This window comes from Diadema antillarum, unplaced genomic scaffold, assembly GCF_040938485.1.
Source record: "Diadema antillarum isolate AM-2024a unplaced genomic scaffold, OU_Dant_1.0 seq00000085_RagTag, whole genome shotgun sequence".
In the NCBI taxonomy this organism is placed as follows: domain Eukaryota; kingdom Metazoa; phylum Echinodermata; class Echinoidea; order Diadematoida; family Diadematidae; genus Diadema; species Diadema antillarum.
This window is the reverse complement of record NW_027271177.1, coordinates 912,501-938,579: the sequence shown is the minus strand read 5'-3', so window position 1 is coordinate 938,579 and position 26,079 is coordinate 912,501. Positions and strand designations below refer to the sequence as shown.

Genomic DNA, 26,079 nt, shown 5'->3' with positions numbered 1-26,079 from the left:
ACAAAAAGTGCACAGAATGGATAAAGAGAGGCGAATAAAAATATAATAGTCCTAATGCCACTTTTGGCTGTGAGGGAAGAGACCTTTGGAGCCACATCAGATAAACCTTTAACAGCCAACTCACTGCAATGAAACGAGAGCTGTCAGTCTCTTTAATACGAAATTGCGTAACCCTTAACTGTGGGAGAGCAACTTACGGATAATACGTGACGTTGCTTACAAGCAGTGAAAGGACTTTGGCACGACCGTGGTGTATCGCTGGTGATAAATAGGTGTACCGGATGAATAAGCTAAACCTAGGCTAGTGTCTTGCATCCCACCCTCCCTCCCCCCCCCCCCCATAAAAAAGAATATCCCCCATGTCCACGTGACTCCACAGAAATGCCTAATACTTTCAGTATTCCAGAAAGGGTACATGAAATAAGATGACATGTTCAAAAAAATATCTAATTATTGGAGAGTAACCGTCAAAGATTAACGCAGATACCAGCAAAAAACAAACAAACAAACAAACAAACCATCAAACAAATAAAACCCAGCATAACAGAAGTGAGGAAAAGCGGAATAAAAAAAAAGAGACAGGCGGGAGAGGGAACATTCGCCTAAAGAGTAACATCCTTTGTGTCCAGGTTGGGTAGAGAGTGGACAATTCTTCCGGTGAGGCCACATTAATTGATGCAGCCAATATCAATTATGAGATTTACTCGGAATGAAATTGAGGGCTCATGAAGGTAATTGGACAAAATAATTAATCGACAGCGTGATGTAAGGATGACTTCCGAGAGTTTCCAACGGCTTAGATTAGCTTCAACCCACAGACATGATCATCATCCGGTAACATTAATTAGAGATAATAAAATGAACTATAGCTTAATCTGCAAACATTACATCCGATCTCTGTCTTTAGAAGGCTGTTTGACCCAGGCAACATAATATTGATTGGGTAAAATCGTAGCTTGACCTAAATTACGTTCTCATTACTTTGACACGATAATTGCAGTGTTTTCAACTTGACATGTTTCTATATAAATAATGACAAGATGGAAAATATATAACAAGCCAAAGCTGTGTTCAAAGTGAGGGACATTGAAAGGCACAGCACAAGGTATTAGCTCTGTACGTGCACAAAGACACAGATGCCCTGGAGGAGTTACCATAGCAACAGAAATCGAGGCCAGCGACATCGGATGAAGACGGATGTAGTTGAACCGATACCGTCAGACGGAAAGACGAAGTAATGGCATCAATCCATACAATCTTCAATTAACCCTTAAAATGCCCATGAGCACTTACTCTTTGGAATAATGTCTGCAATTCTAATCTCAGCGTGACATCTCTTATTCCTGCCTTTGTTCTAATGGGGTAATGGCGGGAGTCTGTCAAAATGGTATCGTCATTGATTGATTAATAGCACTTACATACTCTGCACTTCACTGCCGTGAGACAGTCATCACTATTGATTGGAAATATAAAAAAAAAAACCGTCTATCCATAAGATTTGGCAATAAAAGAAAAATCCCAAAGTTATAGGCCTACACGCTATGCTATATATATTGCATATAATAATATATGCATGTTTATGTTTATGAATGTAAATTAATATTATTAATTTACATTCATAAACATAAACATGCATAAATATGATTGTATACTGTGACATTCATAAAATGATATGATCTTTTTTTTTTCTCTTTTTTGACAGAATAAAAGTGTAAAAAACTCGTATATATCGAAAAAAACTAACAAAGGCTATGAACAAATTATGCTTGCAGATTTTGTATTGGCAGTCGCAGTAATGGCGATATAAGGGTCCGATATACCTGCGCAGAGAGAGAAAAAGTCCTGGACTGCGGACCTGTATTCCCATCAAAAGATATGCGGGATGGTTTACTCGTATAGAAGCCACTTGAGCACGCTTCATGGTTGTTCTGTATGTAATATGCATACATTCTGCATAATGATAACGTGTGCACAAGAACCTGTATACGTTCAAGTGTGTGTGTGTGTGTGTGTGTGTGTGTGTACGTCAAAATCCCCCTTTCTTTTTCTCTCTGAAAAAAAAAATCGCTGCCTCTACTACACTGCGATGTTGCTCACCTATTGTTTTCGCATTTGCTATTGTCACGGATTGTAAAATCATGGTCGAAATAAAATATGTAGCATGCCTTCTAACTTCACACAAAATCAATAACCTTTAACTTCTTTTTTTTTTCTTTTTTTCTGTTCGTGTTAGGAGAACCATGCCATGTAAATGATGTACATAAAGTAGTTAGAGCGTAACTTTCACCGGGTCGTTCGTATCATCTTCCTCGTGTGTATGGGCTCGGTAAATCAATAAAAGATACTCAAATTGTCATTTTCCACCATTACATTTTAGTGGAACACCCCATGATAAGGTCAGATGCATAGAAAGTCAATATCAGAATCAGAATTCGACATAGGAGCCGAGTACAATCGACAATGTAGGCCTCGTATATCAACCCTAAAGATGCTCAAATACAAAGTGAGAGAAAGATAAAGACAGAAATAGATGGAGGGACGAGTGTGTGTGTGCATGTGAGGCAGAGGAGGGGGGGGGGGGGGGGGGTAGGGAGGGAAAAAGAGAGAAAGAGAAGTTGGAAATAGAGGACTTCACTATTTGGATAGTGATAAATCTTAACAGTCCGAATCGGATGGGAATATGATGTGGGGGAAAAAGGCAAGTGTATACAAAAAAAAAAACAGTTGCAGTTTGCAGCATTAACCTTAACCTTAAAACAAAAACAAAAACCGAAAGCGAATCAATCTGTTCAAAATTACAAGGCATAGGGAGGACTAAATGATTTCAGCATCAGTAAAATGAATATGTAAAAATTCACAAACTAAATCAGTAAAAAGCAGTAAAAAAAAAAAATACTGGCAGATTCTGACTTGTCTGAGGGACCATTTTCAATCTTTCTCTATCTCTGTTTTTCTAGTTCTCGACCTCTCTCTCTCTATCTCTTTCACCCTCATGGACCCAAAAATGTAGATTACCTCTGCCAAAAACTCAGATTTATTTTAGACACAGTGTGAGTAAAATACAAAAAGAATCATGATATTCATGATAATGGGCAGATAGAAAACAAGATCCTGCACAGAATTATTGCACTCCGCCAATTTCTGAAATCTCCTTTGAATATAGAAGGAACATAAAAAAAAAAAAAAATATATATATATATATATATATATATATATATATATATATATATATATATATATATATATATATATATATATATATATATATATAAACATGTACACTGGAAACACGCGAAAAGAAAGAAGAAGCTTGCACTGAATTCTGTATCTGCTATTTTGAAAACTGAATCGGTCTTTGCATTATTGTGCTAGTAAAGTGAAACGTTGATGAAGTATAAGAAAATATCTAAGTCCAAATATTTCATACACTCGTGGGCTTTATGCAAGACTTTGGACATTACCACTGCATGGAGGTTTGTGCTCATATTGAGGGGGAAAATAACTTTAAGGAATGCGGCTTGGGGAGAGGGCGAGAGCGTACCTTTATGTACGTTAGATGGGTGACGCCTTGGATCATGCATCATTCTTTGTACGTCCTTCCAACTCCTGAGGTTAGGATGTCAATTTAGGCTGGGGCTTAAACCCCACCGGAGTAGGACCACTAATCAGAATGATTGAACGACCATGACGTGAGCAAAGGAATCGGGAGAGAAAAATATTCTTCGACATCCGCTTAAAGAAATTCTGCTTGTCCCTTGAAAAGCCAGTCCCCTTTCCGCCATTGAGCTGTCTAAAACTTACTCCCTCCTTTAAGAGATCACGTGCTATGATCCTGTGTGTTTTGCCGTGTGCACCCTTTAATCTATTTAATTCATTTTTTATTCAGCATTTTCCTCACTGTTCGGCCCGGCCTCCTGGGTTCTGAGTCCGCTACCACTCAGTAGATCATGCCCCGTGCTACCTCCAAGGAATTGAGAAACAGAAGGAGAGATAGAGAGAGAGAATGAGGGAGAGAGAGGTACTTTTCTGATCGATTTCTCTGAGGAACTCATCGCAAAAAAGCGACTGGATGAGCGAGAACGTGTCATAGCCTGGCTAGCGTGACCTTATATCCCATTCGTTGACTACTTTGCAAGATAGACTTCGTCTACCAGTCTCTTACTGCAATGAGATTAGAATTTGCACGCATCTGATATGCTCACACCGATTCTTCACTGTGTGGAATGTCATATTATTGTACTCTCTTGACATTTCTGTCTAAGGTCAAAGTTGAATAAGTCGTGTATTTGATGTGCTGCACCTTGTTTGAGGCATTTACATGTATAATGCAACAGGTGCTCAACATTATATCTTGCCTGCCTCCTTATAATCTTGTTATAGCTTATTCACAAAATGCCTCATTTATTCTTTTTCTTTTTACTGTATATCTACCTATTCATTCGTTTGAGAGAGATCATTATAGAACTCGTCGTACGTTGAAGATTTCAAATCTAATTTCGTAGCAGTCATACTGTAATATTTCTGTTTCAGTTGTAATAAAATGCAACCGTTATCAACCTTTCAAAAAAAAAAATCCACTGTTTCCAAAACGCGAAAGGTGTGTCAACCGTGGCAATTTTTCCTGCAGTTAACCAGTGGAGAGTATTCTCCGTGTCCAGATGATTACATCATCGTCTCGTGATCGTCTCTGCTTCCTCTGGGTATAGCCTTAGTTTTCATGCTAAAAATCTAATTTAAACGTCACCTCAAGACGTACATTCCTTACTTTGTTAAACAAGTTATTGAGTGAGTTGCTCAATTTAGCCTTTCATAATCATTACTCAATATTTTCATTACTTATGCATAGTAATGTATATATATATATATATATATATATATATATATATATATATATATATATATGTATATATAACTCGCAAGCATTCATGTAAATAAGCTAGAAAACCAGAAGCAGCCACTTTTCCTGTTTATTACCAGGAAGAGAAAATTGGGTCTGTTTGACATTTCGAGAGGTTCAGTGAGGTGAAAAATGGCTATTCAAAGTTCATTGGCCTCTATCCCAGAGACCATTAAATTTGTGGTCGGCTTCCACACGGCTCTAACACATGACTCTGAAGCCATTATAGAGAAGCATCGCTGGCGGTATGGCTCGAAAGGTTATCACAAAGACACTTTGACGTTCTCGATTTATTTTATTGTTCTGTTTACCACCTCCTTTCAAGAATGGAAGCTTCCTTTTTGTTTTCAGCTGTTGTTTATGGTACGGCGCAGGTGCCGTGTATGAAATCTACAGGAAAAGTATCTTTTGTGTTTTTCAGTCAACTCATTGGCCCGATTTCACGAAGATGGTACAAATGAAACCTTGGTTTAAACCATGAACAAAAACCATGGAGCGCCAAGTGTCGCACGAAATATTTCGTTACAAAATTGGTCATTTTGTTGACAAAATTACTGTTTCGTTAACGAAATGTTCATTTAGTTACAAAATGCTGTCCTTTCGTTACAAAATAATCATTTCATCGACAAAATGACTGATTTCGTAACGAAATTTTCCATGCGACACCTGGCGCTCCGTGGTTTTTGTCCATGGTTTAAACCATGGTTTCATTTGTACCACCTTCGTAAATTCGGGCCAATAAGTTCATGTCGGTGAAGTTGTTGGTATGCATTGTGTAAGCTTGCGTTTTTTGCCTATTTGTTTGGCATGTGTATATGTAGGCCCTAAAGTTATATCCATGTGTGTGCGTGCGTGTGTGTGTGTGTTTGTGTGTGTACTGAGTGCACGTAATTGTTATGTACAGTCTGTTGTCTTTAATATCAAGATTAACCCTCCACTGTTCGGTTGTATACACATGCTTTTTGTTTTTGTTTTTTGTTTTTAAATCATGGACACATGATGTAGGTCTAATCGCGGCTATAGCCCCGAGGGAAGTCCCAAGTGTACGTGTCTACTACTCTACAGGTCAGTTCAACACCCGTTCCGCTACAAATATCCAAATCCGGCTTTATGGAATTATGTCAAACGAGCAAGGGAGATAAATACGATACATGTTATGCAACCGTGAGAAAGGCGACAGAAACAAAGTTTGCTTGTTTGTTTTTTTCAACTTGCACCCCATTCGTACTGGCGTGAAAAAATGAAATAATAACTGAGGTCATATCGGTCTTGATATTTTTTTTGATAATCCCACTCGACCATTTGCACAACAGTAGTAGAAATACAAACTAAAAAAAAAAAAAATCCGAAGACATTTCGATATCTTTTTCTGTAGTGAAGAGTTTGGGCAGTAGCATTATAAAAAAAAATCTACAATTACTGCTTTCTAGAATGACAAAAACAAAAAAAAAAAAACATTTGCTTTACTTTAAGCGTTCTCATTTTAAGGAGCAAATAATAAAGTGTCTCAACCTAAAAGAATATACACACACGCACACACAGACACACACACACACATAATTATAATGGCCCCACTTGACATTTTGGGATATTGTGAATTTTAAACATGAACTATTGAATTAGATTTAGTCGCTGCCACTGAAGCAGAAATTCGTTCTCCTTCACTTTCCGCCGCCAACCCCACACCTCGAGAACAGAGTGGCCCTAGCGAAAATGACGACAGCCACCAAACGTCCTTTATCGCATCATTCTTACACCTTACCCACTCGGTGTGCTAGTGTTCAAGAAATCCGCGTGTATGCATAAATGCATTAAACGGCGGGCCAGCCGAGAGAAAGGCGGCATATGGCAACCTTTAGCGGAGCGGAGCGGCCCCCCTTTCCCTGTGCCTTCTAAGTGGGTCGGTCTTCTCTTCCGGTGAAGGCTTTTATGGGCTCACATGGCCACTTTGGTCAGCTAGTACGGAAAACACGTCTAAGAAGGAAGTTAATGGAGAAGTTGGCAGGTGTGGAAACAAAAGTTGAGATGCCAAAAGCCTGCGCGCATACTGTGGAAGCCAGCAAGGAATCTACGAGCCGACCACCCCCCCCCCCTCTCTCTCTCTCTCTCTCTCTCTCTCCATTGGAGTATGAAGAGCTGGCAACTGTGTAGCCGATGTGGCTTTGATTAAACCGCAACAACGTATTGCTCCCTTACTGTAGCTTCCTTTTTACATATTTGCGCCAAAATCCAATAAATTGAAACAATACCATTAAACCATCGTCATCATCTACTACGGCGTCTGCAATACAGAAAATGGTGGCCACAGCCCTTTATGCAGTTAATTTTCTGTAGTTCAAATTTAGCGTGCTTTACTTCAAGGGATTTACCAAAGTCATATGACTCTCAGTTGTCTATGAGACGTTGCCATAATGCGTTATCCTGTATCCAAAAAAAGATGTCCTACAACCTTTACCCCTTGTGTGCTTTGAGTCCTGATCGGCAGCGAAAACCTCACAGCGGCCTACACAATGTCTAAAGCCCCTGGCATGAAAAAGGGTCCATAATTATGTGTGCTAAATATTGCCTTTCAGAGAATTAACACACCAGTGTTTTAGTATGAAAACAGATTACAACTCTAGTTGATTCTACTTGTGGGAAATCAGTAAAGGGACAAACAAACAAGAGAAAAGATAAACATATAAATGCAGGCTTATGTCAGTGTATGTCGCTGAATTTGATTACGCCATATTAAGGAATGAGCAAAATATACGCAGCTGGGAATGCAACGCTTCGGGCGATTAGACAAAAGAAAGATGATTAGCATATCAAAAGAATGTCATGTTATTGATGGCGGATAACACGAGGACATGTTAATTTGCTGGAACTTAAGATTCCAACGTGTTCAATGGAAATAACAACAACGACGCAATGCATTATTAAAGACAAAAGACACGGCCGTTTTTCGGTGAATCTTAGGCCGAAGGCTGCTTGTCATTTCGACCGAATAAAAACACGCGGGATATTAAAACCGCATCGGACGTAGGGTGTGCGGGATTTGTACGCTCCTGGGGTCACCATGCCAAGCTATGCATGCCATATTGCTTAATGTAATTGGATCGCCAGAAAGCGTGCGTATCAATACTTAGATTGTAATCAGTCCACGGCTGCACTCCCACGGGTATAGCGGCCGCACCTAGAGACCATCACCAAGTGGTCCCATTTCATGCAGCTCTGCAGAAACGATCCTCCCACGTACTCGCAAGTGGTCAACAGGTTACAGGGAATTTCACTGAGAGGGACTATGCATTTGACGTCACTTTTTGAACGTCACCATAAAAAGAAATCCACCATAACCATCCTCCGCGCCGTAGGAATATGCCGTGATGCGCATTTTCAAAACGACAGTAAACATACTTGTATGATCTCAAGATATCACGAAAAACAACAAACAAACATTATGGAATCCCGTATAACGATCGGAGATATGCATTATGACAGCCAAAACAAGTCTGTGAGAATCTTGTTCTACAACATTTGTAATCATATTCATATTTTGTTTGTTCGTTTGTTAAAGTTGGTATTCTTTAAGAAGATGACTTGGCTTAAGGCCTTCAGGTTTCCAACGTTTTTTGATGGTGATTTTTTTTTTTTAGTTAATAAGAAATCTCCTATGAAATGTGCAAAAAAATAAAATTATAGTTTATTTGATGAAAATTGGTTTTGAAATGGCTCAGATATCAAAAACAAGGTGATCCTAATAAAAGGTGGGACCCAACTTTTATTACAATTGTTTTGTTTCACTTTTTTTTTGGATATCTCAGCCATTTCAAAACTGATTTGCATGAAATAAACTTCGAATCACTAGCACCCTTAGAGTTGTGTGCTCTGTAACATTTCATAAAGTGGTTTCTAAGTATCTCCCAAAAAGTTAGAGGCTGAATCCCCACCTCAACAAATACTATACCACCCCTTTAACCTATACCTGCCTCACACTCATTTCTGAGGATGTAAAGGGGTATAAGAATGTGTCATTTGAAATTTATGCCCTCGCCGAAGCCCTCAATTTCCCCACAAATACACATGCACAAAAAACCAAAGTAAAAAATAAAAGATAAAATAAAATCAACTAATGATTTATCCACTGAAATTACAAAAATCCCTTCACCAGAAACGAGTGAAAAGGAAAGAATTAAAGAGTATTTCAAGGCCAATAAGAGCCTTGGGGCCAATAATCAGCACACAGACACCCTGAAAGCATTAACCCATGAAAATTCCATTGATATACAACAATACTTATTACACACACAAAAAAAAAACCAGAACAAAGGTAGAAACTAAGAACATCTGGAGGCCAATGAGGATATTTTGGCGCCTGCATAAAATGGACAGTTCATTGTTGTTGTTTTTTCATTTACTCAAATCTTTGAGATTCACCTATATTACCAAACATAACAAACAAAATCAAAGTAAGATCCCGAGCTAACCAAACCAAATGATCCACTAGCATCTAGTTGCTACGCAAATAGATAACCAATTACAATACATTTCACAAATTGAAGTAGATGAAGGCATGGGGGTGGGGGATTTCAAGGTTGTTTTGAAGAAAAAGCCGCAGAACAGACACATAATCGCTGAAAACATTTTAATCTGTTGTTTCTCCACAATGGTTATAATCACTTTCTTATATTTTGCCTTAAAACTCATTGGGAAGAATTCCAAAAGATAGGTTTAAATACTGGATCTTGCTAAAACATCCAGAAACGAACCCAAGTTGACACGCTAGCTTATGTAAGGTCTGTAATGAAGCTTTTTCGCATTTGTTTTAGTCCATGGACTAAATATACACCATGGATTTGTGTTTGTTTATGAATTCAGACCATTGTGTTAATCTAGCTGCACATTTCGTCTTGGTCATCACATCTTTACTGGAGACACAAAAACACTTTAGTAGGTAAACCCCATCGTGAGGCGAGTTAATTATGAGGATTTAAAATCCTAGCAGTACTACAGCATTGAAATCTGGTCGTTTTGTTTTTTATAATCATGATGCACATAACTTGCTTGTTTGTGTCCCCAATCAATACTTTTGTTTCCGAAGCAGTCGAATAAACGATGTAAACAAAAACGCAACAGCAATTATAGACTTAAATCCTTGGAAAAAGGAGAGCTAAGACAATTTGTATGTACTCATATCCAAGATGAGACTCGATACAAGTGCCGACAGAACGTGGGGGACTTTGGGGCTCCTTGTTAACGATGTGAAGTAAGGCGTGATGACGTCACGGTGAAAGCACTGCGCACGCCTCACAGTGCACCTTCCTGTATTGATTGCCCAAGTAAACTCTTTCATTACCGGAGCCAACAAGGGCACACGAAATGGCAATGGCTTTTCCAGGTCATGTGAATGTTATGAGTACGTTGTGCGCTACACCCTCCCCCCCCCCTCCCCCCTCCAATATCTTACTTAAGGTGACTGTGCGGGAGGATGCGCGGGTGTTTCGTTGTCATGGCGTCACAGTTCAACTCAAAAAGATGTGATGACAATAGAAAACAATAAAGGTCTTTCGTAACCTCACATGTTAAGATTGGTTATTGATGTTTTGATCGAAGTATGTCCTTTTGTCACCAGTAAACCACTAGCATGTCTATAACCTTTGTGGCTACTGTTACTAATGCAGCAGGCTGGTTTTATTTTTTACATAATTTCCATAACGAATGCAGTGACTAGAATAATCGTATACAAACGATAATACCCTCATGTTGAAAACTTATACACAACTCTCTATCAGCTGGGCCCTGTTGCATATAAGTTGAAATCAAGCAGAATATGAAACACAAGTCTCTGAATACCCGATTCTGATTGGCCGATACTCTGACCTACGGTTCGTTTCCTGATTTATGTTTGATCGAATCTTTCTATGCAACGGGGCCCTGGATTGTTTTCGGCAACTTGCAGTAAGTCTGCTCAACGCTTGCCCGACATATCTATAGCCAATTTTCAAAATCACGGCAATGATTAAATGATAATGGAAGTAGGGCTTACCTGGATTTCTCTTGTGTGATACATGATTATGAGGAACAGAAGTCCCATAGTGGAAGCGCTGATCATGGACTTGAGGATAAACGAATACACAGATTCCTGGTGACAGAAAGAAAGAAGGAAAGATTACAAAGTCTGAACAAACAAGTCAAAATGTCAAGTCATAATCATGCCATGGCGATGGACAAGAAGTTATACGGAAAATTCAATTGAGAATCTCACGCGTCAAATATTCGAAAATGGCCTTGCTGCAACTTAAAGAATGTACGATGATTGTTCCTTCCTGCTGAATTAAACTCACGTTCTCATCTCAAAAACCAGAACAAAACAACATAATTTAAATCCTCCTATATTCTTCCCAAGGTGGCCTCTTGATGTGTCGCAAGAAACACGATTTTTTTTCCAGCTGCAATTAGTTTGTTAATAGACTCTAGTCAAATATTAATAGAATATGCACATATGAATTAATACAAAGTTGATTCGTGCTCTAGGAATACACTTGTCGGGGAAGGCAAGCTAGTATGTATTCTCCCCCCCCCCCTCTCTCTCTCTCTCTCTCTCTGTAACTTATTGAATGTCTGTAAAAAAAAAATGTATATATACACGCATAACGTCGACATTGAATCAGACAGATTTTTTAGATCACGTTCACAAAAGATAACACCGGTATCCAAATATAGACAGTAGACTGCCCATATGCGAAGACTATCTCGTTTAATCGCCATTTACAGGCTCGGTCACGTTCCCAAAATCGACGGATTTTTCATGGCTGTGTAATAGTGCCTTGAACTGCACACGTTTGATACCCTGCACGCGGATTTTCCCAGGCATGCAGTGAGGTCGTTTGAGAGTGATTATTAGGGGCGCGCACGCAGACTTTATTGGATGACTGAAAGATGGGCCTCATCGAAATATTTTACCGAAGTGTTTGCTTAGGCTATGACATCACAATGATCCTTCTCGTATGCATTATTGAGTGCAAAAGAAGGACTACACGCTGTAAACAAATCTCGTTTACTTTTACTTTCTATTTAATTTTTTTTGTTTTGTTTTTCGAGGTTGTGAACATTACGGCCAGTTGTTCCTCACCCACCCAAACAGTGTGATTTAACTCATGACGCGCTGCTGCATTTTTTTTTTTCATCGGATCAACTTAAATAGTTTTCATTGCAAAATTTGGGAGTACCTGCACCCACCATAAAGCATGGTAAGAACACGCGTATGTGATGGATCACACTGTCTTTACAGTGACACTGATGACAGTAACTGATTTTATGTTTCCTGTGTGGCTTTCCTAACGTGCTATTTCGAGCTGTATGGTACGTGGGGGTACCTGTTACACCTTCCAGACTCTTCATGACTTCCTATGACGTCACACCAGGACACGTTGTCCATGGCAACACAAATACTCAGCAAAAAATCGCTCGTGTTGCAGAAGCAGACAATGCATTCTTTTTCGCTGCTAATTTATGTTTTTACATACTCAACCAGCAACTAATTGCGGTGATACGGAGATGGCATATCTTCACTTTATTCCTGCCCATTTCCTATCACACACGAATGAGCAATTTTCGAACAAGATGGGATTCATTCAATGCATGGCGTTTCAGTGAAGGTCAAATAAATTGCAGCAACAAAAAGTGTATCTTATATGCTATCATTTTCTTTGCGATCTGTAAAGGTACAATGCTACTTCCTTTGCTTCCTTTTGAAGTGTCGACTGACTATAAACAAAATATCAGCAGATGGATGAGTTTTCCCTCTATTTTAACCACGAAAAGTCGCTGTTTTGGACCGCATGCAAAGAATTAAGGCATACAACTTTGCTTTGTTTTGTTAAATTGCTCTTTTTGACATCAGCAGTAGATATTAAGTTCGTACAATGATTTTAACGTTAGGTCCAAGACTGCTTTCCTGTTGCAAGGTCCCGAAGGAACAATCGTTAGTGGTGTAAATTGACGTATTCAAGACTGTCCTGTTTTAGATCACTTGGAACTATACATAGCGCGTGTAAGTAATCCCCTGTAATCAATGCACAACGTGTGTTATTCAAAACTAAAAGACATTTCTTTTTTTTTTGGGGGGGGGGGGTAGACTCACTTCAACACCATGGCTACAACCTTCTCTTACTCTGTCTTATCCCCATACCATATTTGCATTCTTAAGAATATCAGTGAAGTCGGGTGAGAACAATTTTCTTAACTTGAAAATACCATCACGTACACCTGTGTAGGCAAAGGACAGAGTGCTGGTGTCACACGTGATACTTTGTTCATTGCAGCGAACGTACAATGGCTTTCAGCACAAGAGAGAGAGAGGGGGGGGGGGGCAAGTCATGAAATAGCAGTCACCATGACTACATCATCAATCAGACGTTTGGCGACGCCAAGAGGACAGCATCTTTTTGTAAAGTTTGGTTCTGCGTGTGATTTGTTTCATGTTCGTGGAGCTGCATATAGGAACGAAGCATCGTGCAACAATGTCGTGGGTAGAAGCATTGGTTACAGCTCGTTATTCCGAAGGTTCGTTATTCCGAAGGCTCTTCAGTCCGAAGATTCGTAATTCCGAAGGTTCGTTTTTTTTTCCGAATTTCATTTTCGGATGAACAAATCTTCGGAATAACGAACCTTCGGAATAACGCCACAAATGTTCGGATTAACGAACCCTTTTTCATTTTCGGATTAACGAACCTCTTGGTATAGGGAATTAGTGTGTTTCGGATTAACGAACCTTCGGAATAACGAACCTTCGGAATATCGAACCTTCGGAATAACGAACTGCACCCGAAGCAGTTTTATGGGAGGATGTTGTGTCATCTTCCAGAGGGGACCCCTAATCATACCGGGTATACATGCAAATAAGTGACGATTCATTATTTCACGAGATATCACCTTCCTTTCACCTCAATGGTTACATGTCAACTGCCACCAATGTTACAAAAAAGGACACTAGAGATCTCCCGTAGCATAAATTATTTGCATTAAACGAGAAACCCCCTCCCCAACTCCCGACTTGTGTCCTTGTAAGTAGCACACGTTATTGAAATATTCTATATGCTTATAGTAACATTTTGAGAACGCTGTTATTATCATTAATGTTTTATGGGATACATCGGTGTGAGAGTTTGTGTGTGCCCCAGCGAGCCCAGCGAGAACTGAGGTTTTTGATTTGACGCTTTATCGACCCTGTGTCAAAATGATTTTAAATGGCATCTGATTAAATCCTGTTCTTATCTGCAGCAGTACTCAACTGCCTGAGTGTATGTTGAACATTAATATTTCTTGTACGCTTACTCCATGCATTGCAAAGTGTGTGCTATAGCGTTCTCCGCTTCTGCACGCACTGTACATTGTAATGCTTGGTATATCATTCTGCTGCGTATAACCTGCACGAAAGTCCAGAGGGCCACTGAAACAGGACATTATAAGAGATTAGCGAGATGATGAGAGACATAGAGAGAGCCTACGGGAAATATAGAGAGAAGGAAGAGAGGGCGTGGGAGAGAAAGAAAGAAAGACAGGTACAGGGAGAATGAATAATGTGTGTGCATGTGTGTGCATGTATTTGCGTGTGATGTATAGAGAAAGAGTGTAAAGAATTGCGTCATGGCTAGAAATAAACCGCTGAACAACAGACTACTGTATACGATCGGACAGGATTGTTTTTCTTAAATTCTCGATGCAGATCTTAAGGCAAATCCAAGTCGTTTTGGAGACAGGCAAAGTCCATGGTTTTGACTACACTGCAATAAACGACTGTTATTTCTTTCGACTTGAATCGTTTTTTATTTATAATCACAGATGAGATCGCCTTAGATATACATGCACAGTGTAGTTCATCCAGGTATAACGGGTCTTGGAAACAGCTTAGCGTCTACCCCGCCGGTTTGCTGGCGGAAGGCACTCGCGGGGTGCACTTGCTTTTCGTGGAATTCTACATCGTTTATTGGAACTGAATTTGACATTTGAGGGACAGGGTTGGAGATATATTTGGGCGTCTGATAAATAGACGCACTGATCCATTAAAGTAAGAATGTCAGCAAAGACATAATTAGCCTGATTCTACGGGGAAACACTTTCCCTTGCTGGTGCATACTAAAATCTAATCAAACTCATTTTTGTTTTGTTTTTTTCAACGAAACGCTACACACAATTGGGCAATTACGTTCAATACTTGAGGGTAGAATGAAAAGGTCTCACTCCACCTTTGTTCCTGTTTTATCAACTTTTGGAATTGTAGGAATCTACTCGCCAGTCTTAACGTATCATTTACTTGTAAAGGTCCTGTATCATTAATATTAAACTAACATTGTAAAACCATCCATACCCTGACAAACGAAACAGTTCCAGATAGACACTACACTATCCGTATCTTTCCTATCTCTCCTAATATTGGCTTACGTCAGCTGGTTTTCCGCATACCCTGAAATAGCCTAGAAACTCTGAGGAAACTACCTATATGGCAACAATGTTTTGGCATGCGCAAGAAATACGCAAAACAAAATAGTAGCGAGAAGGACTGTGGACGATGGGGAAATTATCACATAACCCTTTCAGCAAACCGCCGATGGATTGGGAAAGCTGACAGGTTTGACACCGCACACTAGAATTATTCTCACTATATACAGTAGATGGGTCTAATCAATATAATAGGCCTCGGAGAAACCAGGGAGGTGGGGAAACCATGCGTTACCTGATTCCTTATGAAGAAAATGGAATTAGTGGTGATAAATAGCCCTTGCAAATGCATAGAGGTTTGATTGGTTGCGCATCGTTGTCTCTGTCTTTCCTTCCTTATTTTGGCATTTCACGATGCGGTCGCATTCTTGTCATCCTCTCCCTCCAATTTTGTTTGCACCTTTCTTTCATTTTTTTTAAACTTGCCAGTCTGCAAAGGGTGTGATTATACTACCAATAAGTTACCCTCATTCTTTTGGATATCAAACAGAATATCACTCAACCAGAATAAACAGGAGTGAGACGACAACTTGTCCGACGTGTAAAAGTTTAATGAACCAAGGGAGCTTTCATATTGCCGCAGATTCCTAGTTCAGCTTCACGCAACGATTCTCAATATGCTAACGATGAAATCATTGTACAAACTTAATATCTACTGCTGATGTCAAAAAGAGCAAATTAACAAAACAAAGCAAAGTTGTATGCCCTTATTCTTTGCAGCAATTAATGAATCCATTATAACAATTACTATTCAGTATAAACGCCTTTTAATTCATGATATAACCTATACACTATACCATGTTATAATAAGAAAAATCATATCAGGGATCAAGGATAGCACAATATGATACATAAAGAACTTTATGCAAGTATTCGACCGATAAAACAATATCAATGCTAGTTCAATATCTATGATTATGCATAATTATTATTTTCAACATTCTCAAAGTATTTGAGTGTGTGTGTGTTTGTGTGTGTATTAAAGAGCGAGAGAGAGAGAGAGAGAGAGAGAGGGTGAGTGTGTGAGCGAGTTTGTGTGTGTGTGTGTGTGTGTGTGTGTGTGTGTGTGTGTGGTAAGTCTTTCCAAGTTCCAAAGAGGAATTGTTTGCACTCGAGCCGAGGCTAACAGCAGATCATGATCAGATGAAAACGTAACCGAATGCCTGGTCTCCCTATAGTCGTCACTATTCGACCGCCTGTTCCCTCGTGGATCGGGACGGAAATTCAATGAAGATGCCTGCCCCCCCCCCCCCCCCCCCCCCGCGCTGATGGCTAGTGCAGCCTCGTGCAGGCAAAGCAAACATAATTAGGTGGTTAAATTGGAGGTAAATCTTCAGATATTTTGCACGCTAGCGTCCCATTCAAGTCTCCGTCAAGGGACTCGTCTGTGTGTCTGTGATAATACACACGTCCCACGACGAAGGAATACCAGCGTATAAAGGTCGTGCTATTCCAACATTACTTCCCCCACCCCCACGTCATCGTCTGATCGTCTTGATTTGTTAGTAACTACATCAATTGGTACAAATTTTCTACGTCGAACTGTACATATTAGAGAAAAGTTCCAAATTAAGTCCACTAGTGTTTTGTTCTAACATGCACTTTGGCAAGTAATACAACGCAATCCTACACATGCTTTCTAAGATACCAATCTTCTCTATTCATATAACAATAAATAAAAGCTTGAAAAAGAACTACATATCATGTAACTACCATCCCGATACTCCTTCTGATCAGAGATATACTGCTTCAAAAGGAAGGTGGGAGAGATGATTTCATAATTTGCTCGATTATGAATGATTAAACCAAGACATAATTGCTTCAAACTGCAGATGTGGCATGAACTCACTGCTGTTCCTCTCACAGTTACAGCATGGATAAAGAAATGCAGAATACCTAAGCCTAACGAAAAAAAAAAATGTTTTAATAGGTCGACATTACAACCGAAGCACGGAAGGTGTTTTGATGATTGATACTGAGGGTGGGTAAGTTCTGTGTCATTATGCTCGTTGGATGCACACCCGGCCGTAGGAAAGGTCGCGGAAGCTGTTTACGCCGTTCTACAATGTCTGCGGGGGTATTGCATTTCATGAGCGAGCTTCTGTTCGATATTAAAATCCTGACTCCCTGCCGAAGTCTGGCCAAGACGAACCCCTGTCACAACATGCTTCCAGCCAGGCACGTGGGAATCGCAATTGAGCGAAACAGGAGACATGATGGAAATTGAACGTGTGATGAGAGGATTACAGCAATTTATGACACAAAGGAGATATTCATCGGCCATCTTTAGAGTACAGACCAAATGATCATCTGACATTTACCTCACATAGGGCCTACATCTTAAAGATGAGCCATTCCTTTTGCATTCCTTCCCAAATAGCACAGAACATGATATATTCCACCAGAATGACAAGACTATTGTAAGCTATAACATTTCTGTGATATTTGAATGTTGTTAGCCGTTAAAATTCAAATAAAGCACCAAACGCTCACCGTTGCGTATTCTGTGTACTAGGCACAGCTGCATACATTAATTCTCCTGTGGTTGTAATAATTATGATACTTATACTTCGAATAAAAGATATGCATGTTAAAGCTGTCAGAAAAGAAGTATTCACTATAGCTTCTCTTACTTTGTTATCGGTGGCAAATAACAACACACCACTTACATGAACTACATGTGCAACTAAGTGCATCACACAGGTCTGTAAAACTAGACGAGTAGTTTAGATTTGTAATTTTTTCGTAGTGCGAAAAAATTATTAAAATCTTAACTAAACAATTTAATTAAACAAATAAAGACCCTCTTGAGTAAATGTGTTCAAAATTTAGAGGTTTCCAAATAGTGTTTTCTTCAATATCTAAGTGTTCTCACCAATTTTTCAAAAATTTGCATGCAAGAGGGATTTGATGTCTTTAACAGAAGATCCTTCAAAAACACAGCTTTTCTATTTGGTCCTTTATTCTTCTTTCTGTTCCTTCTTAGAAACAAACTGTTGTCTCCCAATTACCAGTCATCGAGAATTAAGAAAACAGTTCTTTTTTTTTTCCTTATGACGAAAAACTTTGAAAAAGCCAGCACTAACATCATGACTATTGCGTCAACAAACAGTCCATATAAGTGCAGAGTGAGTTCGTGGGACTACACAAGCCACGTACGCCGCAATGAAATTGGTTGATAGATTACGGTTCACGTTGATATGATTCGGTGTTGTATTGTCTCATCTCTCTAAATGACATAATAGTACGGTACCTAGCGAAATTAAAGCACGTAAAGCTGACTTATCGCCTGAGAAGCTACAGAGAAACACGACTGAAGATTCGATGGTCTTGCATCACAAGCTGAAGAAGAGAGATGGACAAAGGAAGAGATTGGTGAGAATGACAGATTGAAGAAATGAATGAACGAACACACAAAAAAAAAGGATAGCAAGTTGAAATCGCGGGAGGAATGGCAAGCTAGTATAACATTGAAGGGGGGGGGGTGCAATTGGAGAGAGCAGACAGGAATTATTAAAAGCATACCTTGCTTAGTTTCGTAGTCATTAAACACTTAGGCTATTGTTATTTTCACATACCGAAAAATGCAAACATTTCGGAAGGACAGGCTATGTCAATGTCCATAGGTTACACATTCTTTTCCCCCCATTTTTCACTTCTTTTTGTCTATAAACATACATCGGCCTCATCTGTCTCATTTTTTTTTTAATCTTTCAGTACCGAATTCACCATATGGGTCCAACGCCTGTTTTGCGTTTTTGTGAAATGTTCGTATCTACAGCAGCTGAGGTCATCCGACCTTTTCTCCCTGCTGTCGAGACTTGAATTGTAAAATCGCCTGCTAAGAATGCAACACTTTAACCACTGTCTTCTCATTTTTTTTTCTGTTAACTTTTCAAAAAGTCCTACCTCGTCTCCATGGAATTCGGCGGGACGTCACTACAGTACAACTGGGAAAAACAAGCTTTGAAATGTGCTGATTTGCAAAAGTTTAATCAAATTTAGACAGAATCCGGGGGATTGTCGTGAAAAAAAGAGGTGGAAATGTCAACAAATACCACTTAGATTTGAGGGGAAAATTGAAATTTTAAAACAAGCCATGCGCATGCAAAGCCCTATATACATTCATCGCGATGGCTCGCGCTGGCATTCCCTACACCACCTCGCACCAGCACCCCACCCCCCCCAAAAAAAAACAAAAAAAAAAACAAAAAACACTCCAGCAGAGAGAACATTCTTGTCTTTAGTGGGATCATTGGAGAGATCCTTAAAGAAAATAATGAGAAAAAAAAGAGATAGTGACATTATTAATAGGGGAAAAAAGAAAATAAGAAAAATAACATTTGGCGAGCGAAAAAAAAAAATGAACGTCGATTGATGCAAGATTAATTGGAGAAGTAACTATTTACAGAGAATTCTACACACTGTTAACCATAATTATCGCTGGATCAAGTTAAAAAGAAAATGTATAATGATGATCATTTCGATAATATACACGTTTAAGAATACGGAAGTTTTGAGTAATGGGCTTTCACTATTAAAATATAAATTTAATCGTGTTACTCGATGAATTATCATTGAACTATTGCCTGTTGATGCAAATCCAACGACAGAAATAAACAATTACTTAACCAAAGGAATCTTCTCTTTTGAAAAGAAGAACAACTGATAACGACTGGGAAGTTGATTACTCATCAAAGATAAATTAATCAAATCTCAGAAGCATTTCCCTTTAGAGAAATAGATGTTGCTAACAATTGATGTATACAAACCTGCTTGGTTACATTTTGGAATCTAGAGGATATGATATAGAGCCTGCTTACCCTACGTCCAGGAGAGAGACAAACTGAAAAAAAGAGGAGAGGCAATCATATTTCGTCAGAATTTGCTGGGCGGATCTTTTTCAAAACACGAGATGAGTTATTGGATATGCAGTGATGTTATGAAATACGAACACAGTGTTACATGATACTCTTTTATTTCGTTCCGTTCCCACAAAGGAAGGAAAAAACAACTACATTGTACAGACAAATGTGTCTGCTTTTTATTGTCCAAGACCTATTATTTTGTCTTCTTGGCTGTCACGGCCGCTGAGGAGATACAATGACGCAGTCATGGGGGCAGGCCCGGGGTCCGCCAACCCTCCTGACATCGGGAGGGCGATCGATGTGGATCAAGCTAATATCCCCCCTTCGTTATGCACACCGCATAGCTCGAGCTCGACATGCCGTCTTCCGCTGTGCTTGGAATATTTATGCAAACAATCTCCTGCTCTTGAAAGGCCATTTCATGCTAATGAAGCGTGCCTGTCTAAAAATCTACCGGGGGAAAACAGAGAGGTAGGGGGAGAGAGAGAGGGAGGGAGAGGAGGAGGAGGGGAAGAAAAAAAAGTGTATGAACAAACGAGTAACCGAGGGGAAAAAGAGGTGAGGAAGAAGGGTAAGCGGGTAACGAAGAGGAGTGATAGGAGTGGAGAAGAAAAAAAAAGACCGGAGCATGGATGACAAAACGGGATGAAAGCGTGAATAAGGCGAGAGCCGGGGGGGGGGGGGGGGGGGGGGGGAGGGGAGGGAGAGGGCTAAAACGAGAGGAGAGGAAGAGGACAATAGAGAACACATGGAATGTAAAAATATATTCCTATATATAAATATCATAACTATAAACCCGAGTTGCGCCTATAGGGATTGAACTCGGAATGCTATAATGGGTGAAATATACAGAGATCGCCTCCTTGCCTATTACCCCAATATGCGACAGGTGTTTTACTCCCTCCATCAATAGGAGCCACGACTGAACACAATAATGACCACATCGAATTGCACACAGACACCTAGGAACTCTGTGTCACACTCAAAATCGTTTTTCTATCGTGACGTCCGCGGCGTTTCTTGTCTCTTCCCACCTTAAAATCAATCGGCAATTGCTGATGACAGGAAAACCAGCAGTCCGGGGCCGAAAATAAATCGAATGGCGTCACATTTTGAAAGATAATGTATTTCTCTCTCATTTGCTCTCGTAATGACCGGGGCGCAATTACTGCTCCTCTTGTATTGAAAGTAACCTACTCATGAATCATACTGCAACAGGATGTAAAGGCAGAAACAGTCATATGATATCACTTGTCATTCCTGTGGTTCATTTTCTTCCTTGATGACGTTCTGAAATAGCAATGCAAATGATGATGATGATTATGATGATGATAACGAGAATGATACTTGTACTAACATTAATGATAATGATAAAAAATGGTGATGATGATGATGATGATAATGATAATAAAAATAGAAATAATAATGATAATAATAATAACAATAATAACAATGTTATTGTGGTAATGTGATAGACGGAGGGAATTCGATGATATCAAACAAAATTTTAACATAGTTTTCAAACGCAACCTATGGACACCGTGCGACCACTGGGGTTTACTGTGTTGAATGGAGCTAGCGTAATGTGGACTGCACTATCGATTATTTGAGTGTTTGGCGACGGCAAGAAAAACACGCGTGTGTGAATTTTAACACCGCTTTTGTTGTTAATTACCAACTGTGTACAAAGTTGGTCTGGGGAAAACGTAAACAGCTAAACACGTGATCTCTGATTGTAGTCTAGATGTAGAACACGTCACGTATTGATTTGAATGGCTGATTTAATGTACACGCTCTCTTTCCCCAATGGAATTCGGCGCTGCTGTCGTCATAATGCTCATGATTGTTTTATTTTGCATGCATGAGGCATTGATTATTCTAACTGTACAAGGCTAAATTGTTGCCAATAACTTCGGACATTGACGCGCTAACACAAACTCACACAAAAAGACTCAGATACACACACGCACACACACACATACACACACACACAGCGCACACATCACACAGCAGACTTGCATGTAAAGTCTCGAACAGTCCTATCCTTTCTGATGGACAGAATTAGTTAGCCTCGTTGCCAGGCGGGACATTGCCAACAGGGAGTTCAGTGCCTTGCACACAAGCGGGAATATAAGCTTTAGCACGGCTGCATGCATGCTGCCACAAATCCAACACAACAATTTATGGGGTACAAAGAGGGGGGAATCATACCGATATAGATTTGTATGCACGGCGTGCTGCTCGCATGGCATGCTCAAAGCTGGTTAGACTAAATAAGCAATGATCAATTGAATATGACTGGTGCGACATGGGTACAGTATAAAAGCTAATATAGAGCGAAGACAAGAGAACTTGAAATGGCAATACATTTGACGTTTAAGATTTACCAATGCGTGAGATGAATGTTGAAAATGTCGACGATAGGAAACACTTAAGCTTGTTTCATATCTTAGGAAGATGGTAGTCTAGGAACTGGAAACGTGTATCAGTTACCTTGCCAATGTGATCGTTATTCATCGCTGCTTGATACCATCTGATAAAGATAATTGATTGAATGACTGTTCAAACAGGGAAGATTAAACATTTCATTGAATAAAGCATGGATAAAAAAGTAACAATCAAGGAGAATACAGTGTATAAGCGGAGTTGGGGATGTTTTGAAAAGTAGTCAAACACACACACACACACACACACACACACACACATATATATATATATATATATATATATATATATATATACATACATATATCTATAACTTATATATATATATATATATATATATATATATATATATATATATATATATATATATACCATTATATACACATGTATACCACGCTTCAAGAATTACTCAATCTTAGAGGCGAAAGGTTTAGGGTGGCAATTTTTCCCCTGACTCTTTATACATCCGTTCTCCCTCAGAAAGAAACACTTTAACTGCTCTGTGGTTTACTTTTTGCATAATCTGCATTATAAGCGCAATCCTCTACACATCATACATCTTGATTCCTCTGCAAATAAGAAAGAAAATGTGATTATATAAACCAATGTCACATACCCCACACACATGTTAACATGCATAGGCCCCATCCCATAATCATATTAGATACTTGCATTATAATAGATATATCACAGGTGTGTGTACGTCCACGACATTGTGCATGTGTGTGTGCGTATGTGTGTGTGTGTGTGTGTAAGTGTAGCATGTCTGTATTTTTAGCGCAGCCCCTATAATATACTGTATTCGTCCGATGTTGCATATCTTTTTATCGATCTGTTACCCATATTCATCTGCAGGAAAACAATTTTCGGAATACAATTTCCCTTCACCACAGGAGCCCAAAGAAGAGGGAGAGGGAGAGAGAGAGAGAGGGGGGGGGGGGAGGGGGTGATGGGGTGGACAGAAAGTGTGTGTGGCATTGAGAGAGAGAGAGAGAGAGACAGACAGACAGACAGACAGACCCACAGATTATAAGAGCATGCGCCAGTGTTCAGAGCGGGACGCAGATGTACATATTAGTCTGGCTAAGAATACATTCACAGCAGTATGATCATAATGCAGGTAATATGAGTGACACTGTATCATCTTCGGCTAATTTCTACTGCTGAGCTCATAAACAGGAACCAACGTGGTCACGTGATGAAAGAGAACCGTGCCTACGGGAAGGCACACTGACGTCATGTCCAGAAGAACAAAATCATTCAAAAAATATTCCCTTAGAAAATTGATGAATCGCTATTCTACAATCACTGGTAATGAACTGTGATAGAAAAATAGTAGGTATACGCATAGTATATAGGGATACGTAACAACTGATACAGAGTGGATGGCATATATGAAGTGCGTGTGTGGGCGTGTGTGTGTGTGTGTGTGTGTGTGTGTGTGTGTGTGTGTGTGTGTGTTGTGTGTGTGTGTGTGTACGGGTCGGTTAATACAGTATACAGTGTAACACAACACACAGACTCGCCTGAACATTTGTAGACACACACGGGACCAAATACCACAAAAACACACTCCACAGGAAAACACATCGCATGCTTTTCATATGGTGCTTCGTTATTATGTATTGCCAGAACCATTTTCGTATTTCACTTATACAATGTATCGGGTATTGCTTGTTCATGAGAACAAGGCTTGGCGTATGTTCGTGTGTTTTGTTTTCTGCGTGTATGTGGGAATGCGTTTGCGTTTATACTTATCATGACACCAAGCACTTTACATAATATTTACAATTACAGTATATACATAGCCTGTATTACACACGTCATGTAGCATTTAAGCGGGCCATTGGTTTGGGGAACTTGACCTCTCCTTTTTCATCAAACCAAATATTCTTAAATCTTTTTACCCAACATTGTTCATTTATTACACAGGAAACATGGCGATTGTCGTTTCAATCAGTAATAGATATCTTTCTAAGGTCATGTATGCAATGCTGGTACACATCGTAGCGGTTTGCCATTGACAGTCGAAAGATTTTGAATGCGAGTAGAATTTTATGGTACCCTCTGGTGAACATGTACAAACAATCTTGTACGCAGTTTATACGGCGACAAACAAATGGTCTGACATTTGTTTTATAGCAATATAAAGATTACAAAATATTTTATATCTAAGTACTAGTAATAAGATACCGGTAGTGCCATGCAGAATGACGGATAAAAACGACGCAATCCCTACAAATCAGTACACATCAATATGGGGACGTTTTTCTCATTTATTGTAAAGTGAACTTGATGGTGAAAATTATATCTATCTATCTATCTATCTATCTATCTATCTATCTATCTATCTATCTATTTATCTATCTATCTATCCATCTATTTATCTATACCTATATCTATATATGTATATACAATATCCATGTTGATACATGAACAGCATGAACTTTGTTGCAGTTTTGTTACTTATTATACAATATATATCTATATATATATATATATATATATATATATATATATATATATATATGTATACAATTTAGAAGTGTAAGACATGAGCGGCGCTCCTTCCTTTTCCTATTGCGTACATTTTATTGATAACTTTATGAAAACTTGTTGTAAAGCGAAGTAAAAACCCGAAAGACAATATGAGTTCATAAACCTCTTTTTAAACTCAAATTGATCGCAATTGAAAAATTGCTTCTCCTAGGACGAGCAAATGGAACACCAGGGGGGAGAGAGAAAAAGAGAAGAATGTTCTCTTTGAATCATTGCACTGTGGGGGAAAAAACAAACATGTGTGTGTCATGTATTTTACTGAACATATCAGGTTTACATGTAAGGAAGAGGAGTCGGCTGAGAGAGGAAGGGTTGAGTGACTACGTGCTGTTATCCCGCATATTTTGTGAGCGATCTGCATGCACGCCGAACATTAGGGAGTTTTTTGCTTGACAGCTGTGGAACAGAAGAGAAACTGTTTTCCTTCCCTCCAGGGAAAACAGTGAGCAAATGCCCCGTTCCCTCAACCTCGATCCCATCCTCCAACCGAGTCTTTTTTTACTTTTCTTTGTTTTCTTTCCCTCTGGTGGCTAACGTCCTTTGCAACCTATCACACATTCGACGCAATCCATCACACACAAATAACCTATCAGAAGAGGATCATTTTTCCGCACTACTTCTGGTTGCCTGACTTTCCCCAGATCACAGAATCAAAGGTGGTCTCTTTCTCTCCCACACCGACCCCTCCCCCATCCCCATCTTCTTTTCTCTCTTTGTACGAAAAAGAAACAAAAGAATGTCCGACTTCTTCCCGCAAGTCGTTAGAATCTCCTTGTTTGCCTACAGCAAGCACGGCTAATGCAAATACGCATCTTTCCCTAAACGACTGTT

At 39.4% G+C, this 26,079-nt stretch overlaps 1 protein-coding gene across 3 annotated transcripts in view; it reads right to left on the bottom strand.

Moving 5' to 3' along the window:
* The window catches only part of LOC139726498 (uncharacterized), a 205,110-nt gene that overhangs the window by 54,501 nt on the left and 124,530 nt on the right, over window positions 1–26,079 (bottom strand). For all 3 annotated transcript variants that reach the window (XM_071637454.1, XM_071637455.1, XM_071637453.1), the window contains exon 3: window positions 10,923–11,018. In XM_071637454.1, coding sequence (XP_071493555.1) covers window positions 10,923–11,018 — 96 coding nt within the window. The remainder of the gene's footprint in view (window positions 1–10,922; window positions 11,019–26,079) is intronic.